General features: G+C 42.1%; 1 protein-coding gene across 12 annotated transcripts in view; it reads right to left on the bottom strand.

Annotated features, from left to right (window-relative positions):
* LOC115475343 (copine-1-like) overlaps positions 1-26,334 on the bottom strand; it is a 167,184-nt gene that overhangs the window by 108,584 nt on the left and 32,266 nt on the right. For 6 of the 12 annotated variants that reach the window (XM_030210977.1, XM_030210979.1, XM_030210981.1 and 3 more), the window contains one exon: positions 11,278-17,105. The exons of 3 other annotated variants lie outside the window; for them this stretch is intronic. In XM_030210977.1, coding sequence (XP_030066837.1) covers positions 14,390-17,080 — 2,691 coding nt within the window. In that variant the 5' untranslated portion in view covers positions 17,081-17,105 and the 3' untranslated portion in view covers positions 11,278-14,389. Of the gene's footprint in view, positions 1-11,277; positions 17,106-26,334 lie in introns of those variants that run through there. 3 more of the 12 variants (XR_003943010.1, XM_030210984.1, XM_030210988.1) reach the window with 2 other exon arrangements.

The following is a 26,334-nucleotide window of genomic DNA, read 5'->3' as shown; positions in this document are numbered from 1 at the left end:
GAAACCACCTTAGGCATGAAGGAAGGCACGGTACGAACCGTGACCCCGGACACTGAAAATTGCAGAAATGGGTCTCGACAGGACAGTGCCTGGAGTCCTGACACCCGTCTTGCCGAAGTAATGGCCACCAGAAAAACGGCCTTTAGTGTCAAATCTTTCTCTGAAGCTCGCCGTAGCGGCTCAAAAGAAGAACCCTGCAGAGCCTTCAAAACTAGCCCCAGGTTCCAAGCTGGACAAGGTGCCCGCACGGGAGGATGGAGCCGAAGCACCCCCTCTAAGAAACCGTGCCACATCTGGATGAGCAGCTAAAGACACGCCTGCAACCTTACCATGAAGGGAGGCCAATGCTGCCACTTGCACCCGCAGGGAATTATAGGCCAAGCCTTTTTGTACACCATCCTGCAAAAAGTCCAGAATCGGCGAGACAGGAGCCCGCATGGGTGTGATCGCTTTTGAAACACACCAAGCCTCAAACTGGCGCCAGATCCTGGCATAAGCCACGGAAGTGGACCGCTTGCGGGCCTGCAGGAGAGTGGAAATAACATTATTGGAATAGCCTTTGCCTCTCAATTGCGCCCTCTCAATAGCCATGCCGTAAGACCAAAACGGCAGGCGTCCTCCATGGCCACCGGTCCCTGCGACAACAGATTCGGTACCAGAGGTAAAGGAAGGGGAGCCTCCACTAGCATCTGTCGGAGGTCCACTTCTCCTGGGTGAAGCCGAATCCGCAGGAGCACACGCCATATCAAGGGCCACAGAAGGAACACATACCAGAGGCCCAGAGGCCAGGGTTGAGCCAAGGCATCCAACCCGGCTGAGCGAGGATCTCTCCGTCTGCTGAAAAGCACGGGACTTTGGCAGTTGAGCTTGTCACCATAAGATCCATTACGGGTTTGCCCCATTTGGCACATATCTGCAGGAATACTTCGTCTGCCAGTTCCCATTCAGCTGGATCGATTTGATGCCTGCATAGATAATTGGCTTGCACGTTGCTCTGACCTGCAAAGTGAGCTGCCGACAGAAACTGTAGATGCAGCTCGGCCCAGTGGCAAATCTGTTCGGCCTTCGCGGCCAGCGCTCTGCACTGAGTGCCGCCTTGTTGGTTTATGTAGGCCACTGTTGTCGTGTTGTCCGACATCACTCTGACAGCCAATCCTTCCAGGGTCACTTGAAAGGCCAGAAGCGCCTGAAACACCGCTTTCAACTCTAGGCGATTGATGGACCACTCCGACTCGTCGGGTGTCCAAAGACCCTGGGCATGCTTCCCCTTGCAATGTGCACCCCAGCCCTTCAGGCTGGCATCTGTCACCACTAGGCACCAATCGGGGAGCGCCAGCGGCATTCCTCGCCGCAGCATGCTGCCTGAGAGCCACCACTCCATGTTGAGTCGGGCCTGCAAGAAGCCAAGAGAGTCTGCATTCATAATCCTGAGATACTGGAGACCATCGCTGAAGCAGGGAATATTGCAGAGGTCTCAAGTGCGCTCTCGTCCAGGGCACCAAATCCAAGGTGGCCGTCATTGATCCCAAAAGCTGGACAATGTCCCAAGCTCGCGGGCGGGGCATCCTCACGAGCAGACGGACCTGATTCTGAAGCTTGCACCACCTTTGCTCGGGTAGGAATACATATCCCGAGGCTGTGTCGAACCGTGCCCCCAAATATTCTAGAGATTGCGAGGGGGTCAGGTGACTTTTGGCTACATTGACGACCCAGCCCAGAGATTGCAGTACTGAGATCACTCTGGCTGTAGCTTGATGGCTCTCTGTTGCGGAGTACGCTCTGATGAGCCAGTCGTCTAGGTACGGGTGAACCCGGATACCTTCTCGCCTGAGAAAAGCAGCTGCTACTACTACCATTACCTTGGAAAAGGTTCGGGGAGCTGTGGCGAAGCCAAAAGGCAAGGCCCAAAACTGGTAATGTTTTCCCATCACTGCAAACCGCAGAAACTTCTGGTGCGGGGGCCAAATTGGAATGTGCAAGTAAGCTTCTTTCAGGTCCAGAGACGTGAGAAACTCTCCTGGCTGTACCGCTGCACTGACGGAGTGCAGGGTTTCCATGTGAAAATGCCACACTCTTAGGGTCTTGTTTAATTCTTTTAAGTCCAGAATAGGGCGAAAAGACCCACCTTTTCGCGGCACCACAAAGTAAATGGAGTAGCGGCCGCAGCCGAAATTGGCGGGAGGCACCGGGGGAAACTGCCCCAATGTGAATCAAGCCTTGTAAGGTCTCCTCTACCGCTGCCTGTTTGGTGGCAGAACCGCATCGGGACTCCACAAACACGTCTCTTATCGGGGCATCGAATTCTATTCGGTATCCTTCTCTGATCAGGTCCAAGACCCACTAATCTGAGGTAATCTTGGCCCACTCCTCGAGAAAGAGGGAAAGACGTCCTCCTATAAGAGGAATCGAGGAGGGGGCCGGTGCACCCTCATTGAGAGGGTCGCCCTTGAACTCCAGGTCTTGAGCCTGCTGCTGCGGAACGTTTGTCCGAGCGAAAGGAGTTCCTCTGCTGAAAAACCGGCAACGAGAAGTGGCCCCAGCAGAACGCCCCGGTCGGCACCTTCTAGCTTCACGGAAGCGAGGACTATAACAGGAGTGAACCGCCTGACCCTTGGAGGGAGGCCGCGGCCTTTCCTCGGGTAAGCGCTGGGGTTTAGCATCTCCCAGGCCTTTCACAATTTTCTCCAACTCCTCTCCAAACAGGAGAAGGCCTTGAAAGGGCAACTTCACCAACCTTTGCTTAGAGGCCATGTCCGCCGCCCAATGCCGTAGCCACAGAAGACGGCGAGCTGCCACTGCTACAGCCATCAGTTTAGCCGAAGCTCTGACAATATCATAAAGGGCGTCAGCCAAAAAGGACAAGGCCAACTCCATTCGCGGAGCCACTTCAGACAAGGGCTCCGCTCCATCACCGGGTTGTTCCACTGCCCGTTGCAACCATGCCAGGCAGGCTCCAGCAGCGTAACAACTGCATGCAGACGCCCGAATAGTAAGACCAGCAATTTCAAAGGACCGTTTAAGTGCTGATTCCAGTCTAAGGTCTTGCATGTCCTTCAGGGCAACACCTCCTTCAACCGGGAGGGTAGTTCTCTTTGTCACAGCTGTGACTAGGGCATCCACCTTAGGCATTGCAAAGCGAGCCAAATGCTCCTCACTCAGAGGGTATAATTGCCCCATAGCCCTGGAAACTTTCAAAGGTCCTTCGGGGTCAGCCCATTGAGCTGAAATAAGCTCTTGGATGGAGTCATGCAAAGGAAAGGCTCGAGCAGGCTTTTTGGTACTTGCCATCCTCGGATTTCCAGGCCAAGCCACTCCCAGGATCTTTAATAGAGAGGACCTGTAAGACAATCTGAAATAAGCGCTGGCAGCTCCTTGCGGTGGAAAATCCTCACCGCGGACGGATCACCTGGATCCAGTGGCCCTTCTGAACCTTCCTCTGGCCACGAGGGCCTGCCAGACCCCTCAGAGTCACCACATCCCAACCACGGGGGGGGGGGGGGGGGGGGGGGGGGGGGGAAGGGGGGCGCACCGCTCTCTGAAGGGGAATTTTCCCTTGCTTCTCTTGCGGCCAGCTATCAGGGAAAAACGCCTCAGAGGGCAATCCCAGGCCTGCATCCACCGGAGGGGCAGTAAGGGGGGCCGTAGAAAACCCCTGTGGCTGAGCTCTTTTAAGCATATATGCATTATGAAGCAATAATACAAAGTCAGGGGAGAAAAACTCGCCCTGGGCACCCGGTTCCAGTCCGGGGCTAGTAGCTCTTTGGCCCCTCCGGTCTCCAGACCCTCAGCCTCAGCGGGGGTCGCGCCATGTGGTGCTTTCAAAATGGCACAGGCTGCCAGCTCCACCGAGCGGGAAGAATCATCGCTCGCCATGCTCGGGCCGGCTCTTACGCCTGAACAGCACGTTTTACAGAGCCCCGCTGCTGATCTGCGCTTGCCACACTTGGAACAGCGCTTAACACTTTCTGCAGCCATCGCCGAAAAATGGCGGAAAATTCAAAATGGCGGCTTCGCACCAAAAACGTCCCGATCGCGGGCCCTCCCCGGAGTCAGAAAACACTTTTACCTCACTGGACCGAGTATACATGCTCCGGTTACGCTGTAGAAACTGAAGAAAACCTGTTGCTTTTTTTTTTTTTTACGCTGTGAGGAAAGTAGAGAAAACAGCAAAAGAGGCAATCAAATCAACTCCGGAGGTACAGAACAGTGGGAAAGGCAGGGAAAGGCGAACCAATGTGCCTGCATCCACCAAGTATAGAGTGAGAAAGAGCAGGGAAAAGTGAAACTAATGTGCTCACATCCACTGGGGGGGGGATGGGTAAGGCAGGGAAAGGGCTAACCTATGTGCCTTTAATGTGAAGCTGCTATAGCCTCTAACACCCCGGCTAACAACTGGTAAGCCAGGAGCCACTCCCAGGCAGATTTTTTAAGGAGCTTGATCAAGCTGCAACCACCCTGCTTGGGGAGATAGAGAATACTGAAGAGGCAGTGGAGCTAGCTGACCATGTGGCACTGTGAAATTTGAGTGCTCTATCTCCCCCTGCTGGTTGATGGACACAACCCATACGTAATGGCTTCATCTGCTTGATGACTAGGAAATGGTCTTTATCTATTGTCATTTTCTATATTAGCCATGTGTATATGGTCAACATAGGTATTTTTTTTTTTTTTAAGTTACAACTATTTTTGCCAGCACCAAAATCACGCTCACTCATTTATGTGTTTTCTGGATCACCTTGGAAGCCCTTTTTAAAGATTAGCTTTACAATGTCTACCTTCCCTTACTTGTTTATCATGGCCATTTTTAATGATAGGATAAAGATTCATGTTTGAGCTCTTTCCAGACTCTAGGCAGTATACCATAAGGTACTAATGATCTATTGTTCCCAAGCTTCTCAATTTAATCAATTATATCTTTTAGACTTCTGACAGAATTTTGTTCTTCTGAGTTATCACCATAAAAAAAGGTTTTCCGTGTGGGTATGACCTAAACATCGTTCTCAGTAAGAGGCCAAGCCGAAGAAATTGCTTTTGCTATTACATTACCCTCCTTGAACAGTCTATCTTTTGGTCTTCCAGTGGTCCAATCAACATTAACAGGCTTTTTGATTTGGATGTACTTGAAAATATTTTTCATGTATTAGTTCTTCCCTATACAGCAAGCTTCTTTTTCAGTCTTTTTTTTAGCCTACTTTTGTTTTTTTACATTTAACTTGCAACTGCTTGTGCTCATACCTACTTTATTAGAATCTGCTTTCCATGGCTTTCACTGCCCTTTCTACTTCATTATATTGCACTGGCTTACATTTGGCCTTCTTTTGACCTAACATAGGGGAAGATATTTTATTTGGGCTTCCGAATGACCATGGCAACCACTCACTTAGTTTGATTTCCTCTTTTATCATAGCTTTGCTTTTTAAAATGAAGCGTTCCAGCAAGTCCCTTTTTTTTTTTTTTTTAATCTCTTCCTTCCAGTGATGACACATTAGAATGCACTATGATCACTACTGCCTCGCTGCCCCAACATCACTACTCCTTGGCAACAAGTTCTGTGTACCAGTAAGGATTACATCTAAAAAAAAACCACCTTCTCTGGTCTGTTCCTGGACCAACTGCTCCTTGGAGCAGTCATTTTTGGAATTTAGAAATTTAATCTCCTTAATATGGCTAGTTGAGATATTTACCCAATCATTATTTGGGTAATTGAAATTTTTCATTATGTTACCATTTCAGTGTGTTCTTTCATCCTGTTCAGGCAGCCACTAGTAAACCCCCTAGCACTATGCTCCTCCCCATCACACATTTATATTTCAATCATTTTTATTGATGACTCAAGAAAATAGACGTTACCATCACACATTTATAAAAAAATATATACTGCTCATCCAAGAAGCTCTAAGTGGCAGAACATCTCCAATTGGGTTGGTGTTACACATCCCTCACCTCTAAGCTAGGATATGTGCAGTATGATCTCAGTCAATCAAAATTACCATCACTGATTGCCATAGTACTTGCACTGCATTAGAGAGCTTCCTTCTGGAGTTCACAAGGATGCATGCAAAAATATATAGTGTCAAATTAAAACACACAGAAGCGGCATAGTCCTGTGAGTCCTCGCTGCACTCTTTAGCTTTCTTCAGATGCAAGAAAAGGGATGGAACAGAATGGACGTTCCTCACCTTGAAGCCTCTGAGGTTTCTTGTTCTCTGTGCCCTCATGGTGTAATGAGGATCATAGCAGCCCTGATTTTCTAGGCACTTGTGGTACTCATGATGGGTGCGTGAAACTTTATCCACCTGCAAAAGCACCGTGACACACCACCCCACACTGAATTTAATGCAGTCAACTGCAAAGCCAATTCAGTTTTTCAAGAAAATGTTTTATTTAAACTGCAGAAGAGAACATTCTTTTCACTAGGGGTTCTTTTAAGAAAGCTGCGCTACCGATTCAATGTGCCAATAATGGTAGTGCAGATTTGTAAGAGGAGCCCTAAATGAGAAAACTGTCCAGCCAAAAACAGACTGACAGAACTTCTGAGGTAGCAACTGTGTGAAGTTCCATGACTGCTCAGAAAAAAAACAATGTTAGCACCACCAGAAGTCACACACTTATCTATATGATACATCCCCATAAACAACTGAGAATACACGGCCCAACTTGACTGAGGTCCTTTTACTGAACCACACAATCACCAAACCACAGGAGTGCCATCCAGGTGACATCAAGATCTATCTGCATTTTTGAACATAGTTTATTAGAATACATCCCCCACCCCAAGGAAATACAGATCAGAAGTACAGCCGGTTTTTTTTGCTATGGTAGTAGCCATTACATCCCAATCAATCTTTGGCAGACTTAAGTCTTCCCACCGGACTACTTCAATTACCACGTTACGAATATGAATATGTGGAGTTTATAACTAAGTTCCCTGTGTACAATGTGAAACTATAGCTTCCAAAGATTCTAACAGTTCCACTTTCTATCAAAATAATCCAGAGGTGCTGCCAGATAGGAAACAAGCTAGATTCCAGCTTCCGTCCCTTCAACTAGTCTAGGGTAGAAATACTGTGTGTACAGCTCTGGTGTGCAGTATCATACCCACTGCAAAATAGTGACTAGATCTAGGGTACTTGTACCACCATTCTTTAAGGAGACACTGTTACACAATAGCTGAACTAGAATGAAAAGTGGCTAGGAAACAGGGGGAAAAGGAGGGGGAGGAGAAGGGGCAAAATATTTAAAATGAACAAACACTGCTAGTCGTGACAAGGCTCATGACAGGGTAACCTAATAAAAGATAGCTAAACTGGAAGCTGAGTGGCAAAGGAAACTGTTGAGATTAAAAACATCTAGATTGCGTGTTCTGTTGCTTGAGAATTATTTTTCTGTGCAACATTCCAGCCTGTCTTTTCAGACAGATCTTAATAGAAAATATGTAGCCTTACATTCCTATATATAAAATATGGTTCTCGTGTCCAAGTCTGAGGCCCCTGGTCTTGGATTTTATTACCTAGATTAAGCACTTGTGAAGCATGGAGGTTTTACATCTCTATTAAGTTGCAGCCTGGCTCTCTTACTTCCATCTTACCTTTATCTAGTTAAATAAAACAGAAAAATTTCTTGGCAACATAGGATCTAAGCTGTTCACCAAAGACAGATACAACCATAGAGAAATAGATACAATCCAAGTTAGATGCCTCAAAAGGTTCTGAGAACATACAGCAAGTTAAAGGTCATTTATTCTGGCAGCATTCATCCAAGTGACAACTCAAAAGACAACCATATATATTTTTTTAAAATCTTTGTACATTTCTTATCAGCTAGGACATCTTACCACTTTCACCTGTCAGTTGCCTGAAATTCACAGTTCAACTCAAGTTCTATTTTCGTACACAAAAAAAATAACCACCGCAAGAAAGAGGACCAACGTACATTTAAAGAGTCCTTCCTATTTCATATATTAGCAATTACAATGTGCAAAACAACTTAGGTTTCACTCATCCGCATACAAAAACATATTCCAATTTTAAGACAAAAGTTAAAGATTAACGGACCATTCCTGGAGTAAAACTTAAACCCAAACTTTATCAGATGTCTTATTTTTAATGGGAGTGGGACAAGTGTGCTCAAGAACCCAAATGATCACAGAAAGCAAACACGTGAAGAAAGCCACTGTTCTAGGAGAACCAACCCCTCATGTACTATTTACCATGTTCCTTTCACCTCATGAATAAGGACCAGTGTGTGCTGTAAACAATCAGAAACCCAAGGACACCACTTATGCATCAGGCATTTTGGTAGCATTTATAATCTATAAACATTTGGATACGAATTTATATTCTTTGCAAGATACTCAATTCTTTTCTCAATTTTTAAGACCTCACCCTCTCTTCCCTTCTATCCATGTGCATTTCCTCCCTTCTCGATCACAACTCTGTGTCCCTGTCCCTCCCCCAATGTCAAACATTGCCCCCACCTCCTGTCCCAGTATCACCCTGTGTCTATGCTCCCTTCCCATCCAGCATCTTTGCTGTCTTTGTCCATCTCTTTGTCAAGTTTCTCTACTCCTCTTTTCCTACTGTACATTCACCCAGTGGCCAGCATCAGCCACTCTTCCCTACTTCCCTTCCCCCACCTAGTCCAGACTGGTCTCTTTTTCCGCTGCCCTCTGTGCTCTCCTCCCTTCTCAGATTCGGCATCTCTCCCTGCCTATCTCCTGCTGCTCCTCTCCCCAGCAGTCTTACAAACTCACTTGTGTTTCCCAACAGTGAAGCAAACAGGCTGTCCCCAGGTAGACCCAAGGGCCCTCCCTCTGCTGTTACAACTTCCTGTTGCCACTTGGGTGGGATGCACAGAGGGAGGGCCCAAGGTAGGCAAGCAGGCAGGGATAGGCTCTTGTGTATAATTTCTTTACAACATATCTTAGGATAACAAGGCACAAAATAATTAACAGAATGCAATGTATAATAAGCAGGGTTTAAATTTTTACAAGTCCCATACCAGGCTGGGAATGAATCACAAAGCTGACAAGAATCCATACAATTTCCGGCCCCTACTTTAAAGCGTATCATTTCTAAGAACCTGTGTGCTCAGCATTAAATGTCATTACACTAATAGGTAACAACTATTAAGATAAGGTGTCTCAATGACAAATATACAGTGATGTGAAAAGTCTCCCCCGCTACTGATTTCTCCTATTTTATTTATGTCAGATTGAATGGTTTCTGATCCTTAAACAAAATGTAATATTAGACAAAGGGAACCTGAGTAAAACACAACACAGTTTTTAAATGATCACTTCATTTATTTAAGGAACAAGGTTATCCAACACTTGTGTGAAAAAGTAACTGCCCCATAAACTTGAATGCGCCACCTTTAGCAACAATGGAAATGTCAGTATTTAAATAATTTATGCACCTAAGTAGACCCATGTGCGTAAATAAATAAAAGATGCACATAAGTTTCAATGTATACAGATGCTCCCACACTCATGCGTGTCGATTATACAATTCCTTAATTTATATATTGCTTGTGGAATGTACACACTAACATTTACACCAGCACATGAACTGGTTTAAGAGCTAGAACTTAGATGTGTGCTCTTTTTCCGACTACCATAGTATTTTTTAAAGTCAAGCAAGTACTCGCCTTTGTAAAATAGGGATGAAAAGGCATTACCTAGATGTGACTTTGTAAAGTTACCCTCTTAGGGCCCTGTTTACAAAGGCACGCTAGCGATTTTAGCACGCGCTAACCATACAGATGGTCATAATATTCCTATATGTGTCTACACGGTTAGCGTGCGCTAAAAATGCTAGCGCACCTTTGTAAACAGGGCCCTTAATGCCTTGTGTTACCATTCTAAAACCAGCATAAGAAAATGCTTTATGACCATATTCATCAGAAAACTAACACTTTAAAAAAAGCTAGTGCTCCTTAAATTATGCTGCATTTTCAGGAAATGTTTTCTAAAAACATAGTTGAGAACGTTTTTTTCTTGCATATGTGTAGTTGGATAATATATTCTAATCCTAGTGCAGTTTAAATACAAAACTATTTCTAAATTTAAAAAAAAAAACAAGCTTATAAGCCTTAAAAAACAGGGCTGTGGAGTAAGAGTCAGAAGCAATTTTGGGTGGAATGGGAATTGGTAAAAACATACTGATTCCAGCTTCAAAATAAAAACATTTAATATGGTAAATTTTACACTTACATATATTTTTTATCCTTGAATTAAACTGCTTTGTCAGTAGGAGCTGGAGTTAAATGTTTGGTGTACTGACTCCACACATCTGGTTAAACATCTGTAAATTCAGCTAAGGTTCTGTATCATAGGAACACATCTGTATTATAAAATATAGCCATACTCCTATGATACACAACCTTAACTAAATTTTCAGAAGATTAAGGATTATAAAAATTTAGAAATTGTTTATCATCTTGACTAGAATTAGAATATATCATCCAATTACACATAAACAAGAAAAAAAAGCCTCTTTCAAGCAAGCAATGGTTAAGCCTAGTGACAGTGATTTTAAAAAGTAGTAATGAAGACTATGGCAAGTATTTTCATGACAAAAGGATTCTGTTTGGCAGTAGGAAAACAAAACACTCTCTAAGCATTTGTTTGCATTCAATATAAAACAGTAAACAGCCATTACCTTTCAAATGTCCTTCAAAAGACTTCAAGACAAAAGCACAAAAATAGGTGTGTAAGTACCTGGATTCTGGCAAATAAAAGCTTCCTGTTAAAGCTTATTTCTCTTCCAATAGGAACACTAAAATAAACCACCAATTTTGTGTTTCTTCACTTGTTTATTCAATGATGTCAAATTTCATTTCTTTTTTTTTTGGGGAACACAGAACACTTCTCGGTAATTTTATATATGTACATAATGAAAGAAAAGACATCACATGTTCAACTAATTTGTTTCCACTGCTAAATCTCCTGGTTAATTAGCTACAGTGGACACTTACTGTCCTATCCGCTGTGCTATTATATCATCATCTACTGAGATTTAAGCAACAAGTTACTAAAAACTGACAATGAAATGTATGCTTAATTACATAATGAAATCAACATTTAAAACATATGCAATTTACACCTAAAATGTGAACCAGCATTTTAACACTTAATGCAACAGTGCCTCTTGCTGTACTTCCAAGCAGATATGTTTAAACATTTGTGTTTATTGGAAAAATATAAAGTATAACCCCACGTTATATATTATTTTTCAAACAGTATATATGTAGCCTTTATCTGGAAAACAAGACTTCAGTTGTGAACGGGTTTTTGAATGAAAAATAAAGGAAATTAACACGCACACAGCTTACTACCTCTGTTCTGTGCAGTTTTCCACTTATATTCAGCTATTAAGTCACACGCCCTGCAACTACAAATTTATATTGTTTAAACAATGAACCAATGTCTTAGCTAGTGCTTAGTTTTACTGATCAGTATTGAAGATATTTACACATTTTGCACCAACTGCTTTCCAATTTCAAACACTGGCTTACAAAAGTAATACAGAAGTACCCAACTACTGTGTAAAAAGACAGCCCCCAAATAAAGCAAACACTCAATTTGCTGCTGCTCCCTAAACTATATATAAAAAAAATCCAGGTACATTTTACAGAGGTTCTGTATGTGTTTAAGCACTCATAGAAACAAAACTGAACATAAGCTAGCACATCCTCGTAGCAAAGAAGAAATGAAAACAAAAACGGCAACATCAGTATTCATAAGCAGTTTTACCATTTTTTTTTTACATAAAGAAAACCATCAGTAAATGCGCACAGCTTAGCAATAGCAGGATCCTGAAGTCTCAAGACCAAGACAGAATAAAAATAACCAAAAGGAAGGCATTTAATTCACTTTTTAACCACAAATCTGAAGTATATGAGTTAGAATTTTAGATAGACAAAAGCATCAATTTCCCAGCATACTGTCTACTAATGGCATGATGATCAAATAACAAGATAAGCACAACTGATATTCTGCATGATATAATCAAGCTCAGGAAAATTTCAACAGAAAACAAAACATTGCAGCGTTTCAATTAAAATAGGAGCAAGGTGTTTTCTAGATTCCTGCAGCCTTACATAGAACTAGGTCTTCCTGTTTGCAAAATTTTTAAAAATTTACAATAAGCAATAGTATTAATAAAGCATGAATACTAATTAAATAGTATTGAGCCACCCCTTCCACCAGCTGTATTTCTGAAGACCACTATCTGTTTCATTTCTAATTAAGACCTTTAAATCCCTTACCAACAAGTTACATGACATAAAACTTTCAAGATAACATCAATAAAGGGATTCTGAAGGTCTGCATTTTGTCTTAAGTAATTCCATTTTATTTTATGTATATTCTATCATACTTCAGAACTGAAAATGCCTAGTCTGTTAATCAAACCTAGCTTATGCTTAGGAGTCACTAACTGATCTGCAATGCAGCCAGTTTTTTTTTTTGTCATACAACTTATAACAGTCCTTAAAAAAACAAAACGAACAAATAACCCACAGCTTTCCAGTATCAAGAAATCCTCAAAGGACGGTGTTCTACAAGGTTGCAAAACGTTCTTTTATCAGGTGAATAAAACTTTTGCCACTTGGAATTACTTCATGCCCAACCAAAATGGACAGCAGAAAGACTAATTTGTATTTTAATATACTGCAATTACTTCAAACCTGTATTTACAAATGCACCGATTGCAAAAAGAATTAGCAAACTAAAATAAGTTAATTTTCATGATAGATCAGCAGTACTCAATCCTGTTCCATGGCTGTTTCTTCAGTCAACTTTTCTACTTCAGACTCTCTGTATTTCATTCTAAAACAAACAATGGTCTCAAAAATAAGCCTCAAACCATAGCTGGCAATTAAGTAGGAATACTATTAAAATGCCTATCCAGTAAATACATTGTTCAAAATTAGAATGGTATAAAGTGGTAGGTACATGCATGTTTTATGGCAGTCTTGCTGAATATTCACAAGAATTTGAACTACAATATAAAAATGAGGAAGATGGGTACATTCTCTCGTACTCTGCAGAACACATTATCAACAACCCTAAATGTAGCTTCATTTCTTCATTATAAAAGGAATCAATGCATAAATCAGTGTCTTCTGAAACCGTGTGTGAAAGAAAAACTGCACAGTTCATCTAACTCAGATTGTATCTTGACGTTTCAGTCTGGCCAAAATCACACTGATTTGAACAGCATGGACCCATTTTGCCTTATTCTTCTCTTAGCTATTCTGTCAACAAAAATTGTTTTCATCTTCATTTTTTGGGGGGGAGGTATGGAAATCGGTGATTGACTTCAATTAGGCTCAACACAGAAATCCCTCCTTTCAGGGTCCCCAACCTTCCACCACCTCTACACACATACCCAGCCCTCCCTCCATCTGCCAGAATCGCTAATAATCTCATCTTTTACAGGCACTAATACTTTCACAAGTTTTGGTAATGGTCTGCACTAGAATCTAGTGCCTATAATTTAAGGATTAAACACATTTTGTTGGAAATGTTATCACTGGACTGGCACAGACTTGCCAAAGGAATCAAAGTAAATCTTAAACCAGTTTTACCATTTCTAACACTAGAAAACTGTATGAATGAGGCAGTTCATTGAACCATGTAACACACTGTAAATGAATCATTTAAACCTAGTTTCTTCTAGTTACCTTGTTTGCGCTACACAAAGTTGACTTATTCAATATCTAGCTTACCACGATTGAAAGCCATTTAATGTTGTAAAATGATATGTTTAGGATGAGCTAATGAATTTACACTTTGTGGCAAAAGTCTTATTCCACAGTTTTAATGACGATGCATGTTTAAAAGGTACTTTACAATCACCACTTTGCATTTTACAGAACAGTTTTGCTTGTAATAGAAATTAAATTTAGTAGACATTTTACTAACTTTCCATACAGCAAGAACCCTAAAAATAATACTAAACAAGTACATACAAAAAAAAATCCTAAAGACACTAAAGTTTTATTCAGCTGCAAATGAAGTTAAGACAATGCTTTGACATAGAACAACGCAAAAACACACCAAACATATAACCAATTCTAAGAATATCCAATGTCAAATTTTATAATGACTAGCAACAGCATCCATCAAGAGCATAACTAGTCTACACTCTTAATGAGATTTACGTGTTCAATTTTTCACCAGTGAACCTGAAAAAGGTCAGCCATCATCCAAAGCGCATATACATCTACTGCACCGTAATAGTCAGTCTTTATACCCCTTAACAGCTACCTGGCACTTTTTTCATCTCAATCTTAAGGTAGCCAGTTTATTTAAACTCTCCAAAAGCTGCAGCTCAGAAAAGGCAGTAGTCACAGTACTCATGTTACAAACATTCAGAGAAATTTATCCTAGAACAAGTTTGACTTTTCTTGCACCTATAGGTCTATCATTTAAATCTACAACAGCTGCCATAGCTTCATCACGAGACTCAAAGGCTACCATTGCCTCTCCTGTTGGCAAGCCAATTTCACTGTATTTTAAACAAACGGAACCTGGGATCACTTGATACCCATAAAAAAAATCTAAAATTTCATCAACTGATACAGTAAAGGGCATATTTTGCACTTTGATAACAGTTGGACTTGGTTTTCCAGAACCAGTTCCAAACCCTGGAGGTGCAGCAATTGGTAGATTTCCTGGCCCAGGTCCAAAACTTGGAGGCGCACTTAGAAGTGTAGGACCAGCACCACTCAAGTTCGGAGGACCAGCGCCAAAGGCAGGAGGTGCAGTTAGATTGGCAGGGCTATTCCCAAAATTAAGAGGGCTGTTTCCAAAGCTAGGAGGCCCACTTAGATTATTAGGAACACTTCCAAACCCTTGGGCATCTACACCTGAACCAGGTAAATTACTATTACTACTACTACTATTGTTGCTGCTGTTTGTTCCAAGAGATGAAATGCCTAACATAGTTTCACTAAAGCCACTTCCAATCCCTGGAGGTGGGATTGGTGGGATCGGTGGGACAAATGTGCTAGCAGATCCACCAAAAGGGCCGGGAAAGTTAAATGGAGGACCTTTAATTGCATCTTTAGAGCTACCACTCAAAAAGGGGTGCTCTTCCCCACCAGTATTCTGCATTACAGACACCGGTGGAGCTGGATACATTGGAACCTTTATTCCCCTTCTTCCCTGAACTGGAGGATTTTTCTCAATTTCTTTTTTTTCTTCTATAGTAACCAGATGCAAGAAAGCGTCTCTTCCATTCAGCTTTTTACGGTGGAGACGTCCTGCCTTATGAGCATCCTCCTCCGTGTTAAACTGAATAAAAGCTTGCCCTAGACCCTGCCCATTATTATCAACAAGCACTTGTACACAGTTTTCATCCACAGGAATTCCCTCTAAAAAATGTAAAATATCAGCTTTGGTTACATTGTAAGGAAGATTCCAAAGATGGGCATATAATTTTAGTACAGCTCTTTCAACATCCATGTTCATCATGGCATCTTTCTGGTCAATATAGTTGAAGCTCTGCAATCTTTTTCGGACCATGTCTATCTTTTCTAACATACCTTTTTTTGTTACTGGATGAACCTGAATGAATCGGCTTCCTATGTATTGCTTATGACGACACAATGCTGTCTTGTAATCAATCTCATTCCTGAATTCTACAAAACCTTCACCAGTTGCTTTTCCATTGGGTCCATAAGCTATATAGATGCTGTCTTCTAAAATATCAAGATTTTTAAAGAAATCTATTATATGTTTATTTTCTGCTTCATAAGGCAAGCCTTTCAAGTACACACAAAAGCCTGGTTCATGTGGGGATCGTGATCTTGACCGCTTCTGTTCACTAGGAGATCTGGATCTGGACACTGCTTGTGAAGGGGGAAGTGTTTGTCCAGAATGGCTCAAACTGGGTTTCAAGATGTGAGGACCACCAGCCATTACCCACTGCCTCTCTGTTGCTGGACTAACTTCAACAAATCGCTGACCCATCAACATTCTGTTTCGCTTCAAAGCTTCAAATGTATCTTGAGGGCCAAGAAATTTCACTAGTCCATCTCCAGTAAAACGGCCTAAGTGATCTTTTATCATGTGCACAGCATCCACACGAAGTCCATGGAAAAACTCTTTTAAATCTGCTTCACCTGCAGGAAAGGGCAATCCATGAAGACAGACATAGAAATCATCTGGATTGACAAGGATTGGTTTCATGGCATTTTGAGAGTTTATTGGAATTGGATTCATAGGATTCAGGGGTCCCATAAACAATGGGTTCATGTTATTGTTCATGCTCACTGCCGATCCAGAGCCATTCATTCCAGCAGGTATAGGTGCTACAGGTGGAGGATTCATAGGAAGTAATCCTGACATTGGTGGAAGAGGAGTCATTGGAGGAACAGGTGGAACAGGTGGTACTGGAGGAACAGGAGGTACAGGAGGTAAAGTAGGTACAGGAGGGGGGACAGGTATAGGAGGGATAGAAGGCAAGGGTGGCAAAGTAGGCATGGTGGGTATTGGAGGAATCGGTGGGGGTGGTACTGTATTAATTGGAGTTGCTGTAGTTGGCATAGTTGAAGTAAATGTTGGGGTGCAAAATGTTGGACCAAGATTTAGAGGCGTTGTTCCCATGCTGGCTGTAGAAAATGTAGGACTAGTTTTGCTGCTGTCATGAACTGAAGTAACTGCTGTAACTATATTAGGAGCTGGACTATTAAAACTGGGCGTGGTGGTAGGTAAAGTTATCCTACTACTCATTGCAGAAGTAGGTGTGGCTCCAGACCGGCTAGTATTTGCTGGAGGTATATCTAAGTTTGCAGTTTCAAAACGTCTACGACTAAGTTCAATCATATTCTGCATTTCAGTTTTACTGCTTAGCAACAATGACACTTTTGACCCTTTAATGGCACCACCTGTACGCATCATACCAAGCCTTGCATCTTCATCAGTGGCAAAAACGATGAAAGCCTCACCCAGTTCACCCCCCACAATATGTACGCCCCCATCAGGGATGGTCAATCCAGAGAAGAAGTGGCGAATGTCCATGGTCCCTGCCACAATTGGCAGACCTTGCAAGCGAATGACCACAGCCATGCTGCGCTGAATCAACAACACACACCTGCAGATGAAAAAAGGCAACGGCTATGTCAGACTGCTGTTTATGAATAAAACTATTTCTGAAGCTAGATATTTTACATATGTTTTTTGCGCCATGGGTTAATCTCTTTATAAAGGCCATTAATAAACCTTTAATATTTTTACTAACAAATGCATTCAAAGCAGCATAACTGCAACCCAGCAATGTTAAACACATTTAAAAACATGTTCTCAGTTCAAAGCAGATTTAAGACATCAGATGGTGCCTCCCTTAAACTTAAACAGCGTTATAGAAAGTTTTTAGAAGTTTAGTTATAGTTTGAAATAAAACTTACTACTGAAAACCCACAAATTTCACATGCAGTTTTCAGAGATCAAGTCCACAATGCACAATACTTTTTTTTTTGTAACCACAGTGGCTTGTTAACCAAAAGAAATGTAGTCCTAAACCAGACACCAGTCTGAACATTTTGAACAAATACTAAATAAAGTTGACTCCTCTCCAACCTATTTAAGGCTTCCTTTTTATAAGGACTCCAGTCTTAGAGGAATACAAAGCAGTTTGGTTTTCTGGGTACGTACAGTGAATGAAAGCAAGATTTTGCATACATTACTATACACAAATCTCACATATTCACTGTGATTACCCTGAAAGCTAGATTGCTTTGCAGCTCTTAAGAACCAAGTTGCCTATCAATCTTTTAGATCATTTTATTTTTATTTTGTTACATTTGTATCCCACATTTTCCCACCTATTTGCAGGCTCAATGTGGCTTACATAGTACCGTAGAGGCGATCGCCAATACCGGTTATAACTAATGGAAGCATTAGTAGCATTATGACTTTTGATGCTATCAAAGCAAAGTCACATTTCTATCTTTAACAAGGGTGAAGCCTCTAGTGGGGACACCACTGGGTTTCAGCAAACTTCCAACAACTGGTCAGTCAATAAGAGAGGAATTCTTCTCTTCTAAAACAGTCTGTAACAATTTTTTTTTCTGCTAACAGACTAAAAACTGCATAAATCACAAGATTTATAAAAAAAAATTACCGTAATCTTGCCACTTATCACTTAGCAGCGAGATGAGGCGGTTCTCGACAGAGCCCCTGACTGGAGACCTTCGCGGACAGTCGTCCTCGGTAGGAATGGTGGCCATATTGCCTGCACAGCTTTCCTTGGCCCAGAACTCTGCAATATGGCCGCCATTCCTATCAAAGACGACTCTCCATTGATGTCTCTAGTCAGGGGCTCTGTCCAAACAGCCACTTCGTCTTACTGCTTCAGAGTCAGATGTGGCTTCTCAGGATCACACACCACCATAGCCTCTTTCTTGTTGCATGGGGAACAAAAGGAGCAATCCATGGTGAAACATATCAGCTTCCTCAGCCCACTCATCTCCTGCCCAACACTGTAGCCACCATGGTTTCACTCTACCATTAGAGTCCCACAGCTACTGGTAGGCCCAGGTTCACTGTGAGGCTAGTTAGCGCAGCTCCTATTTCAAACTTCAATTTAAAGGAGTTACACCAGACAGCAGCTTTCCTTCAGTTGAAGTTTATTTTTACTCCCATCCCTCAAAACAGAGTCCCTGAAGGAGAGAAGGAATCTGCCCAAAAAAACAAAATAAAATCGAGCAAGGCTGAATATGATTCAACCTTTAGCACGGTGCCCTGGGGGCTGTTGCTGGTTCCTTAGAGCACAGCCCATGGGTTGCCTTTGGGTTGAGTCCCCTGATTCCAGGGACTAAGGGCCAAGGCTCTACCTAAGAGTTGAAACCCACGGACTGCAGCCTAGGAAGTCAGGCCACAATCCCAATGCTACTGAACCCATCGAACATGCACATTTGTGGGAAGCAGAGAATACCAAAATATTTCAAGGTGCACCACTCCTTATGGCACTGAAATATTCAAATTTCTCTGCCTCCCATTTGCTGGTACAGGGACATAAGGAATAGGAACTAAAAACATGGTGCAGCTCAATGGATTTTATCATTTAAATGTAAAGGCTGCTAATTAAAAGGAGAATGCTGGTAACAGATTTTTCTTATTGTGACACACGGCTGATATCTATCCCAATCTGCTTATAAAAACAGGCAAACTCTAAAGCTTCTATAGTTACCATTAAATAAATGGACACCTAGGATAGATCTAGGTTACTAAAAGGCTAAATTAATCCAACTGAAAACTGTACAAAAGCACTAAACCAGGTATGACCAAGAAGTCGGCTTTTATGAGAAACTGCAAGAAATTAATTGTAACTGGTAAACTGGACAAAAATTAAATTTTTGCTCAGTTTACAAGAGCTCAGGCCAGTTACAACAAAACAAAATACATTAAGATACAGGTAGCATCTACATACAAACAAACCAAAAGTACACACAAATAACATCCCTCTAAATATATTTATGAAGTATCTAAGCAGGCAGTGTTTCTATTACTTTCACCTCACATTTCATTCTTTCACTATTTGGCTTAATTTTTTTTCAAGTGGATTTTATTTTTTGACATTTGCTCTAGGTTGGCTCGAGGAAGCTCAGTGTTCCAAAATTGAATCAGTAGATAACTTTCTTACTTATTGATTTGACCAGAAGTTGTGTTACATGTTCACATCCAGTTTAACTAAAACATTATTTCTAAGTGATTAAGTGGAAAAATTACTGTAATAATGTTTTTGAAATAAATCTTGTGATTTATATAGTTTTTGATATGGCAGCCAAAATACAAAAACTGTTACAAACTGATTTCTACAAGGCAAGTAAACCCAAATTTTATTACTCTAGTATAACTTCAAATTTCTGTAACAGTGATATATGTGATATATGACCATGTTGACTTAGGTTACTGGTGATAATTTGTGATGGAATTAATTTATTTTACTGTTCCAATATTGGAACTATGAACAGATGTGATGCATACAAGATTTATAAGAGTTGTGTGTGCTATTTCTCTTATTTTAAATAAATGAAAACTGTGAAATAAGTTGTTGGTCAGCTAGAGAATGAAGGCCATTTCACAAGAATTGTCAAAGTAGATATATGTCTGTGCTGATACTAAGGTACTACTATCAACATCACAAATAAGGGGAAAAGGCCTCAGAGATCCATGGTAATACAGTACCTTACGGATCAGTCTGTGATATGCTAATTAAAGAAGCACTCAGACTTCAATCCATAGGAAACAAATTCATGAAGTAAATTACAAGTCATATATGAATATTTGGGAAGAATTGCAAAAAGCATAAAAAATTAGAGACAAAAAAATTAGGAGGTTTTTAGGCTGATGAGCAAGTTCCCTTGGCAAACTGCACAAGTAAAACAAAAATAGCTGAGCATCTGAAGCCTTTTCCTCCTTGCAATAAGCTTGGCAAATTGTAAAAGAAAAAAATAGCTGAGCATCCAAGACAAAAAATTAGGAGGGTTTTAGGCTGATGAGGATGTTCAGCCTTTTCCTCCTTGCAATAATGACAGAGAATGAAAAATAGTATGAAAGAGTGATACAAAAATTTGTATGAATTGAATTTGGAATTTTTCCTAGATAAGCAAGGAAAAAAAGTCAGTCACACACTGGGACTCCCAAGCTAAGTGTTGCTTTAAAATCCACCTACCTAAATCAATCTGAAAAATGAATCAATGGCAGGGGGAGGTGAGATCATTTATTTTTGTTAGATTGAAGGCAGAGGCAAAGTGAGCTGTACATGTTCTCATTTCTCTGAAGCTGGTGTAGGCTGAGAAGTGAATCAATTTTTTACTCTTTCAAAAAGTACAAAGACTAGGAGACACAAGGTTACATGGACATACTTTTAAAACAAAAAACAGAAGGAATTTTTTTTTCACTCAATGAAATAGTTAAGCTATGGAACTCATTGCCAGAGGATGTGGTAACAGCGTTTAGCATATCTGGTTTTATAAAGGTTTAGACAAGTTCCTGGAGAAAAGTTCCATAATCTGCTACTGGGACAGACATGGGAAACCCACTGCTTGTCCTGGGATTGGTAGCATAGAATGTTGCTACTATTTGGGTTTCTGCCAGGTACTTATGACCTAGATTGGCAACTGTTGGAAGCAGGATACTGATCTAGATGGATCACTGGTCTGACCTAGTATAGCTATGGAAACATTATATCTTACCTGATAATTTTCTTTCCTTTAATCCAAGCAGACCAGTCCAAACTAATTGGTTATGTCCATCCACCAGCGGAAAGAGAGAAAATAGCTCCAAGTAATACACCCCTAGAATGTTCAGTATTTCGTATAGCCAAGCAATGGTGCTCTGTACCGCTACAAGACAGACCAACAAAGTTAGTCATGTAAGCCACTTGCACCCCAGTTTAGCATACTTGGGAGTACTTGGTAACCAAGGCCCATCCACAGACACGGCGAGAGATGATTTTGCCACTTGGCCTTCACTCTGCAAACTACAGACCCACCCCTGAATTGGGGAAGTGTGTAAAGACAAACTGAAGCAGGAGTCACTCACTGCTGTCATAGGAGAAGATACAGATTAAGATGACCAACTCTCGGCGCTGAAATAATTACAACAGCAACCCAGTGCCCTAGTACAGGGGTTGACACCTTAAGACCTAGATATGGAAGAAACAAGAAAAGAGCGCACACCTGGACTGGTCTGGTTGGATTAAAGGAAAGAGCCATCATCAGTAAAACAAATGATTTTACCACTTGGCCTTCACTCTGCAAACTGCAGACCCACCCCTGAATTGAGGAAGTGTGTAGAGACAAACTGAAGCAGGAGCTACCCATTGCTGTCATAGCAAGATGGTATGGAGAAGATAGAGCTTAAGATGACCAACTCTCAGAACTGAAGTAATTACAACAGCAACCCAGTGCCCAGGTACAGGGGATGATACCTACAGGACCTAGAACTGGAAGAAACCAGAAGAGAGAGCACTGGTCTGGTTGGGTTAAAGGAAACAGCAATCATCAGCAAGACATAAATTTTTCGTTCCTCATCATCCACCAGACCAAAAGACCAGATGTGCAGGATGAGTGACCCAGTACCACCAGGTATCATCCATTTCAGTCAGGAAGCCTCAAAGTAGCTATTACCCCCTGCTAAACTGCTACCTGGAGAACCAGGCCAGCAGCTGCACTATCCATCCACCATCTGCTATTAAATACCAAGTACTCCAGGCTGCACGATACAGGGCCAAATTACTTGGAACTATTTTCCGTCTCCTTCCACTAGACTGGTCTGGTGGATGAGGAGGAACCCTATGTTCTTATAAGCTTTTACATGGACTTGGAAGCATAGGCCTACATCGGTACAGCAAATTGAAAATAGATTTTGGAATCAATCATAAATTTTCTCTTAAACAGCCAGGTTCACCATCTCAATTATAGTTTAAAGGAAATGGGTTCAGGGTAGGGTGGTAAAGGGGGAAGCCTAATGAAATCAGGATCATAAGTTTTTTGTATTGTTTTTAGTTCTAATCTTATAAAGGCGTGTTACTTACTATTCTCTTTTTGTCCGATTATTATGTAACAGAATGCTGTTATTGCCTAGACTTGCTGTTTAGTTGTTTGATGTATGGTTCTTTTGATCCTGAATAAAAACCGTTAAACTTTAAACAGCCAGGTTCATTATGTGGTTCACAAAAAAGATACAGCTTGATTTCTAAAATCATGCATTTCTTTTTCCATAAATGAAAGTGCTCTTTTAAAATCCAAAATATGAAAAAGCCACTTATGCTGCAAAAAGAATGGACTCAATTAAGCTGGAGGCCACTTTTTGAAGAAACTTAGAATGTGTGTACAAAATTATTCTATTGTGAAAAGGCGGCAACTGCAACAATATCATCACCGATACAATTGGATACCTGAGATTAAATCTGTTTTGGATATAAAGTGGAATATAAATGTTTAAAATAAAATACCTATAGGCTGAAAGATTATAATAAATGAATAAGGGCCACACTGAACAGAACAGATGGTTATATAAGCAGCTTCAAGAGACAACACCCTTTATGAGTTACTGAAAAATAAGAAATAATGAGTTTACTTTTCTCCTGGTCACATTTAGTGGTTGCTGTGCTGAAATAAACTCGACTAAAATTTGTTTTCAAGCCAGACTCGGAGGTGAAGAAAAGTAGACTAGTAAATTGGTAGACAATATATAAATCTGTACATCGCATAGAGAATATTCTCCACTTGAAACAAAAAAAAAAAGGGGGTAAGAATCTAGCCGACTCCTTCCTTGATGCAAGGTGCAACTGAGTAATGATGCCTGAACAACCAAAGGAAGAACCTATTTTCTCTTCAACAACCTGCTGAACCTGTGTTGATGTAGACCACCACTACCTAACTATCCATATGCATTTCTATTCTTCTGCTCATCCACATTATTTCTAAATGGATTACAGCTCACCACCACACACATCACAATACAATGAATAAAGCACACAAGAAACGCAATAAAATTAAGGGCTCCTTTTACAAAGTCACACTAGCGATTCTGGTACAGCAAATGTGAAGCCCACTCAATTCTTTTAGGCATCGTCACATTTGCGGGAATTGCCAGTGCAGCTTTGTAAAAGGAGCCAGCGGTGATTTTAAAAATTTTGTAGCAAAGTCACTTATCAAATTTTTTCAGAAAATTTGAGCAGTCTATCCCAACAACTCAAATAACAGTGCTACATAATGAGCAAATTACTACTTCAGTTTTTCTTATTAGATATATAGGGATTGGTTTTGATCACACATACATATAGCACCAGTCTGCATTCTGACACAGAGAGGCTCCCCCCCCCCCCCCCCCAACACCAAAAAAAGAACCAGGCAAACCCAAATAAATGGAACATGGGTCAAACAAGATCTGATTTACCAGTAGTTTATAAAATGTATTCTTAACCACAATTTTTATATTTCATAGATAACTCAACAAGGGGAAATTAGGTTCTTACCTTGGTCATTTTCTTTCCTTTAGTCATAGCAGATGAATCCATTATGAATGGGTTGTGTCCATCAACCAGCAGGGGGAGATAGAGAGCACTGAAAAAACATAGTGCCTCATGGCCAGCTAGCTCCATCTGCCTCTTCAGTATTTGAAGCTTCCAAAGCAGTGTTACACTGCAAAGTAGCATAACATGAACTTTCCTCACAGCGGATGAACGCCCCAGAACAGGAGCAATAACACAAAGGAGGGACGAACTCAACCTGCTATAACATAACAGAAATCCTGAAGACTGTTTTCCAACTTCTCCCAATGAGGGAACATATCTACAGGAAAAACTGAACCTAAAACAACATCAATCACACAATGAATCACTGAGGGAGGGCTCATGGATTCATCTGCTATAACTAAAGGAAAGAAAATTACCAAGGTAAGAACCTAATTTTCCCTTCCTTGACATCAAGCAGATGAATCCATTACGAATGGGATGTATCAAAGCAATCCCTAGATAGGGTGGGAACAAGCCACACCACGCGCCAGCACTTGTGCTCCAAAATGCGCGTCTCTCCTGGCAGCCACATCCAGCCTGTAATGTCGGGCAAAAGAGAGCTTAGAAGCCCATGTCGCTGCACTGCATATCTCTTGAAGAGAGAGTGCTCCAGTTTCAGCCCAAGAAGAGGAAATCGCTCTTGTGGAATGTGCCTTGAAGGCTTCAGGCGGAGGCCAGCCAGACAGCAGATAGGCTGAAAAAATAGCTTCCTTGAGCCAACGGGCTATAGTGGCTTTAGACGCTGGAGACCCTCTGCGCGGACCTGATAACAGGACAAAAAGATGATCAGAGGTCCTAAAAGCATTTGACATGCGCAGATACTGCAACAGAGCCCTTCGTACATCTAGAAGGTGCAATTGCTCAAAGGCTTCCGAAAACTCCTCTCTGGAAAAGGAAGGCAGGAAAATAGGCTGGTTTAGGTGAAACGCTAAAACCACCTTAGGCAGGAAGAAAGGCACCGTACGAACCATAACTCCGGACTCTGAGAATTGCAGAAAAGGGTCTCGACAGGACAGCGCCTGGAGCTCAGACACCCGTCTCGCCAAAGTTAATGGCCATCAAAAAGACCGTCTTTAAGGTCACATCCTTCTCCGAAGTTTGCCTTAGCGGCTCGAAGGGCGAACACTGAAGGGCCTTTCAAACTAACCTCAGGTTCCAAGCTGGACACGGAGCCCGCACGGGAGGACGGAGCCGAAGCACCCCTCTAAGAAACCGTGCCACATCCGGATAAGCAGCCAGGGAGAGGCCAGCGACCTTCCCTCGAAAACATGCTAAAGCTGCCACTTGAACACGCAGGGAATTATAGGCAAGGTCTTTTTGTAAACCATCCTGCAAAAAGTCAAGTATCGGCGAGACAGAAGCCTGCATAGGTGTAATCGCTTTAGCAGCACACCAAGCCTCAAATTAGCGCCAAATCCTGGCATAAGCCAGGAAGTGGAACGCTTGCGGGCCTGAAGGAGAGTGGAAATGACTTTACTGGAATAACCCGTGTCTCTCAATTGCGCCCTCTCAATAGCCATGCCGTAAGACCAAAGCGGCAGGCGTCCTCCATGGTCACCAGTCCCTGTGACAACAGATTTGGTACCAGAGGCAAAGGAAGGGGAGCCTCCACCAGCATCCACCGGAGGTCCGCATACTACTGCCTCCTGGGCCAATCCGGGGCAATGAGAACCACCTCTCCTTGATGTAGCTGAATCCGCAGGAGTACTCGCCCTATCAAGGGCCACGGAGGGAACACATACAGGAGGCCCGGAGGCCAGGGTTGAGCCAAGGGATCCAACCCCGCCGAGCGAGGATCTCTCCATCTGCTGTAAAAGCATGGGACTTTGGCATTTGCGCTTGAGGTCATAAGATCTGCTACGGGCGTCCCCCACTTGGCACAGATCTGAAGAAACACTTCGTCTGCCAGTTCCCACTCCGCTGGGTTGATTTGATGCCTGCTTAGATAATCAGCTTGCACGTTGCTCTGACCTGCAATGTGAGCTGCTGACAGAAACTGCAGATGTAGCTCGGCCCAGTGGCAAATCTGCGTGGCCTACGCGGCCAGTGCTCTGCACTGAGTGCCGCCTTGTCGATTTATGTAGGCCACTGCTGTCATGTTGTCCGACAGAACTCTGACAGCCAATCATTCCAGGGTCGAGTGAAAGGCAACAAGAGCCTAAAAAATCGCTTTCAACTCCAAGCGATTGATGGACCACTCCGACTCCTCGGGTGTCCAGAGACCCTGGGCATGCCTTCCCCGGCAATGTGCACCGCAGCCCTTCAGGCTGGCATCTGTTACCACCAGACACCAATT

Source organism: Microcaecilia unicolor, chromosome 8, assembly GCF_901765095.1.
Source record: "Microcaecilia unicolor chromosome 8, aMicUni1.1, whole genome shotgun sequence".
Classification (NCBI taxonomy): Eukaryota; Metazoa; Chordata; class Amphibia; order Gymnophiona; family Siphonopidae; genus Microcaecilia; species Microcaecilia unicolor.
Note: the sequence above shows the minus strand (reverse complement) of the source record. Positions and strands in the feature narration are given on the sequence as shown.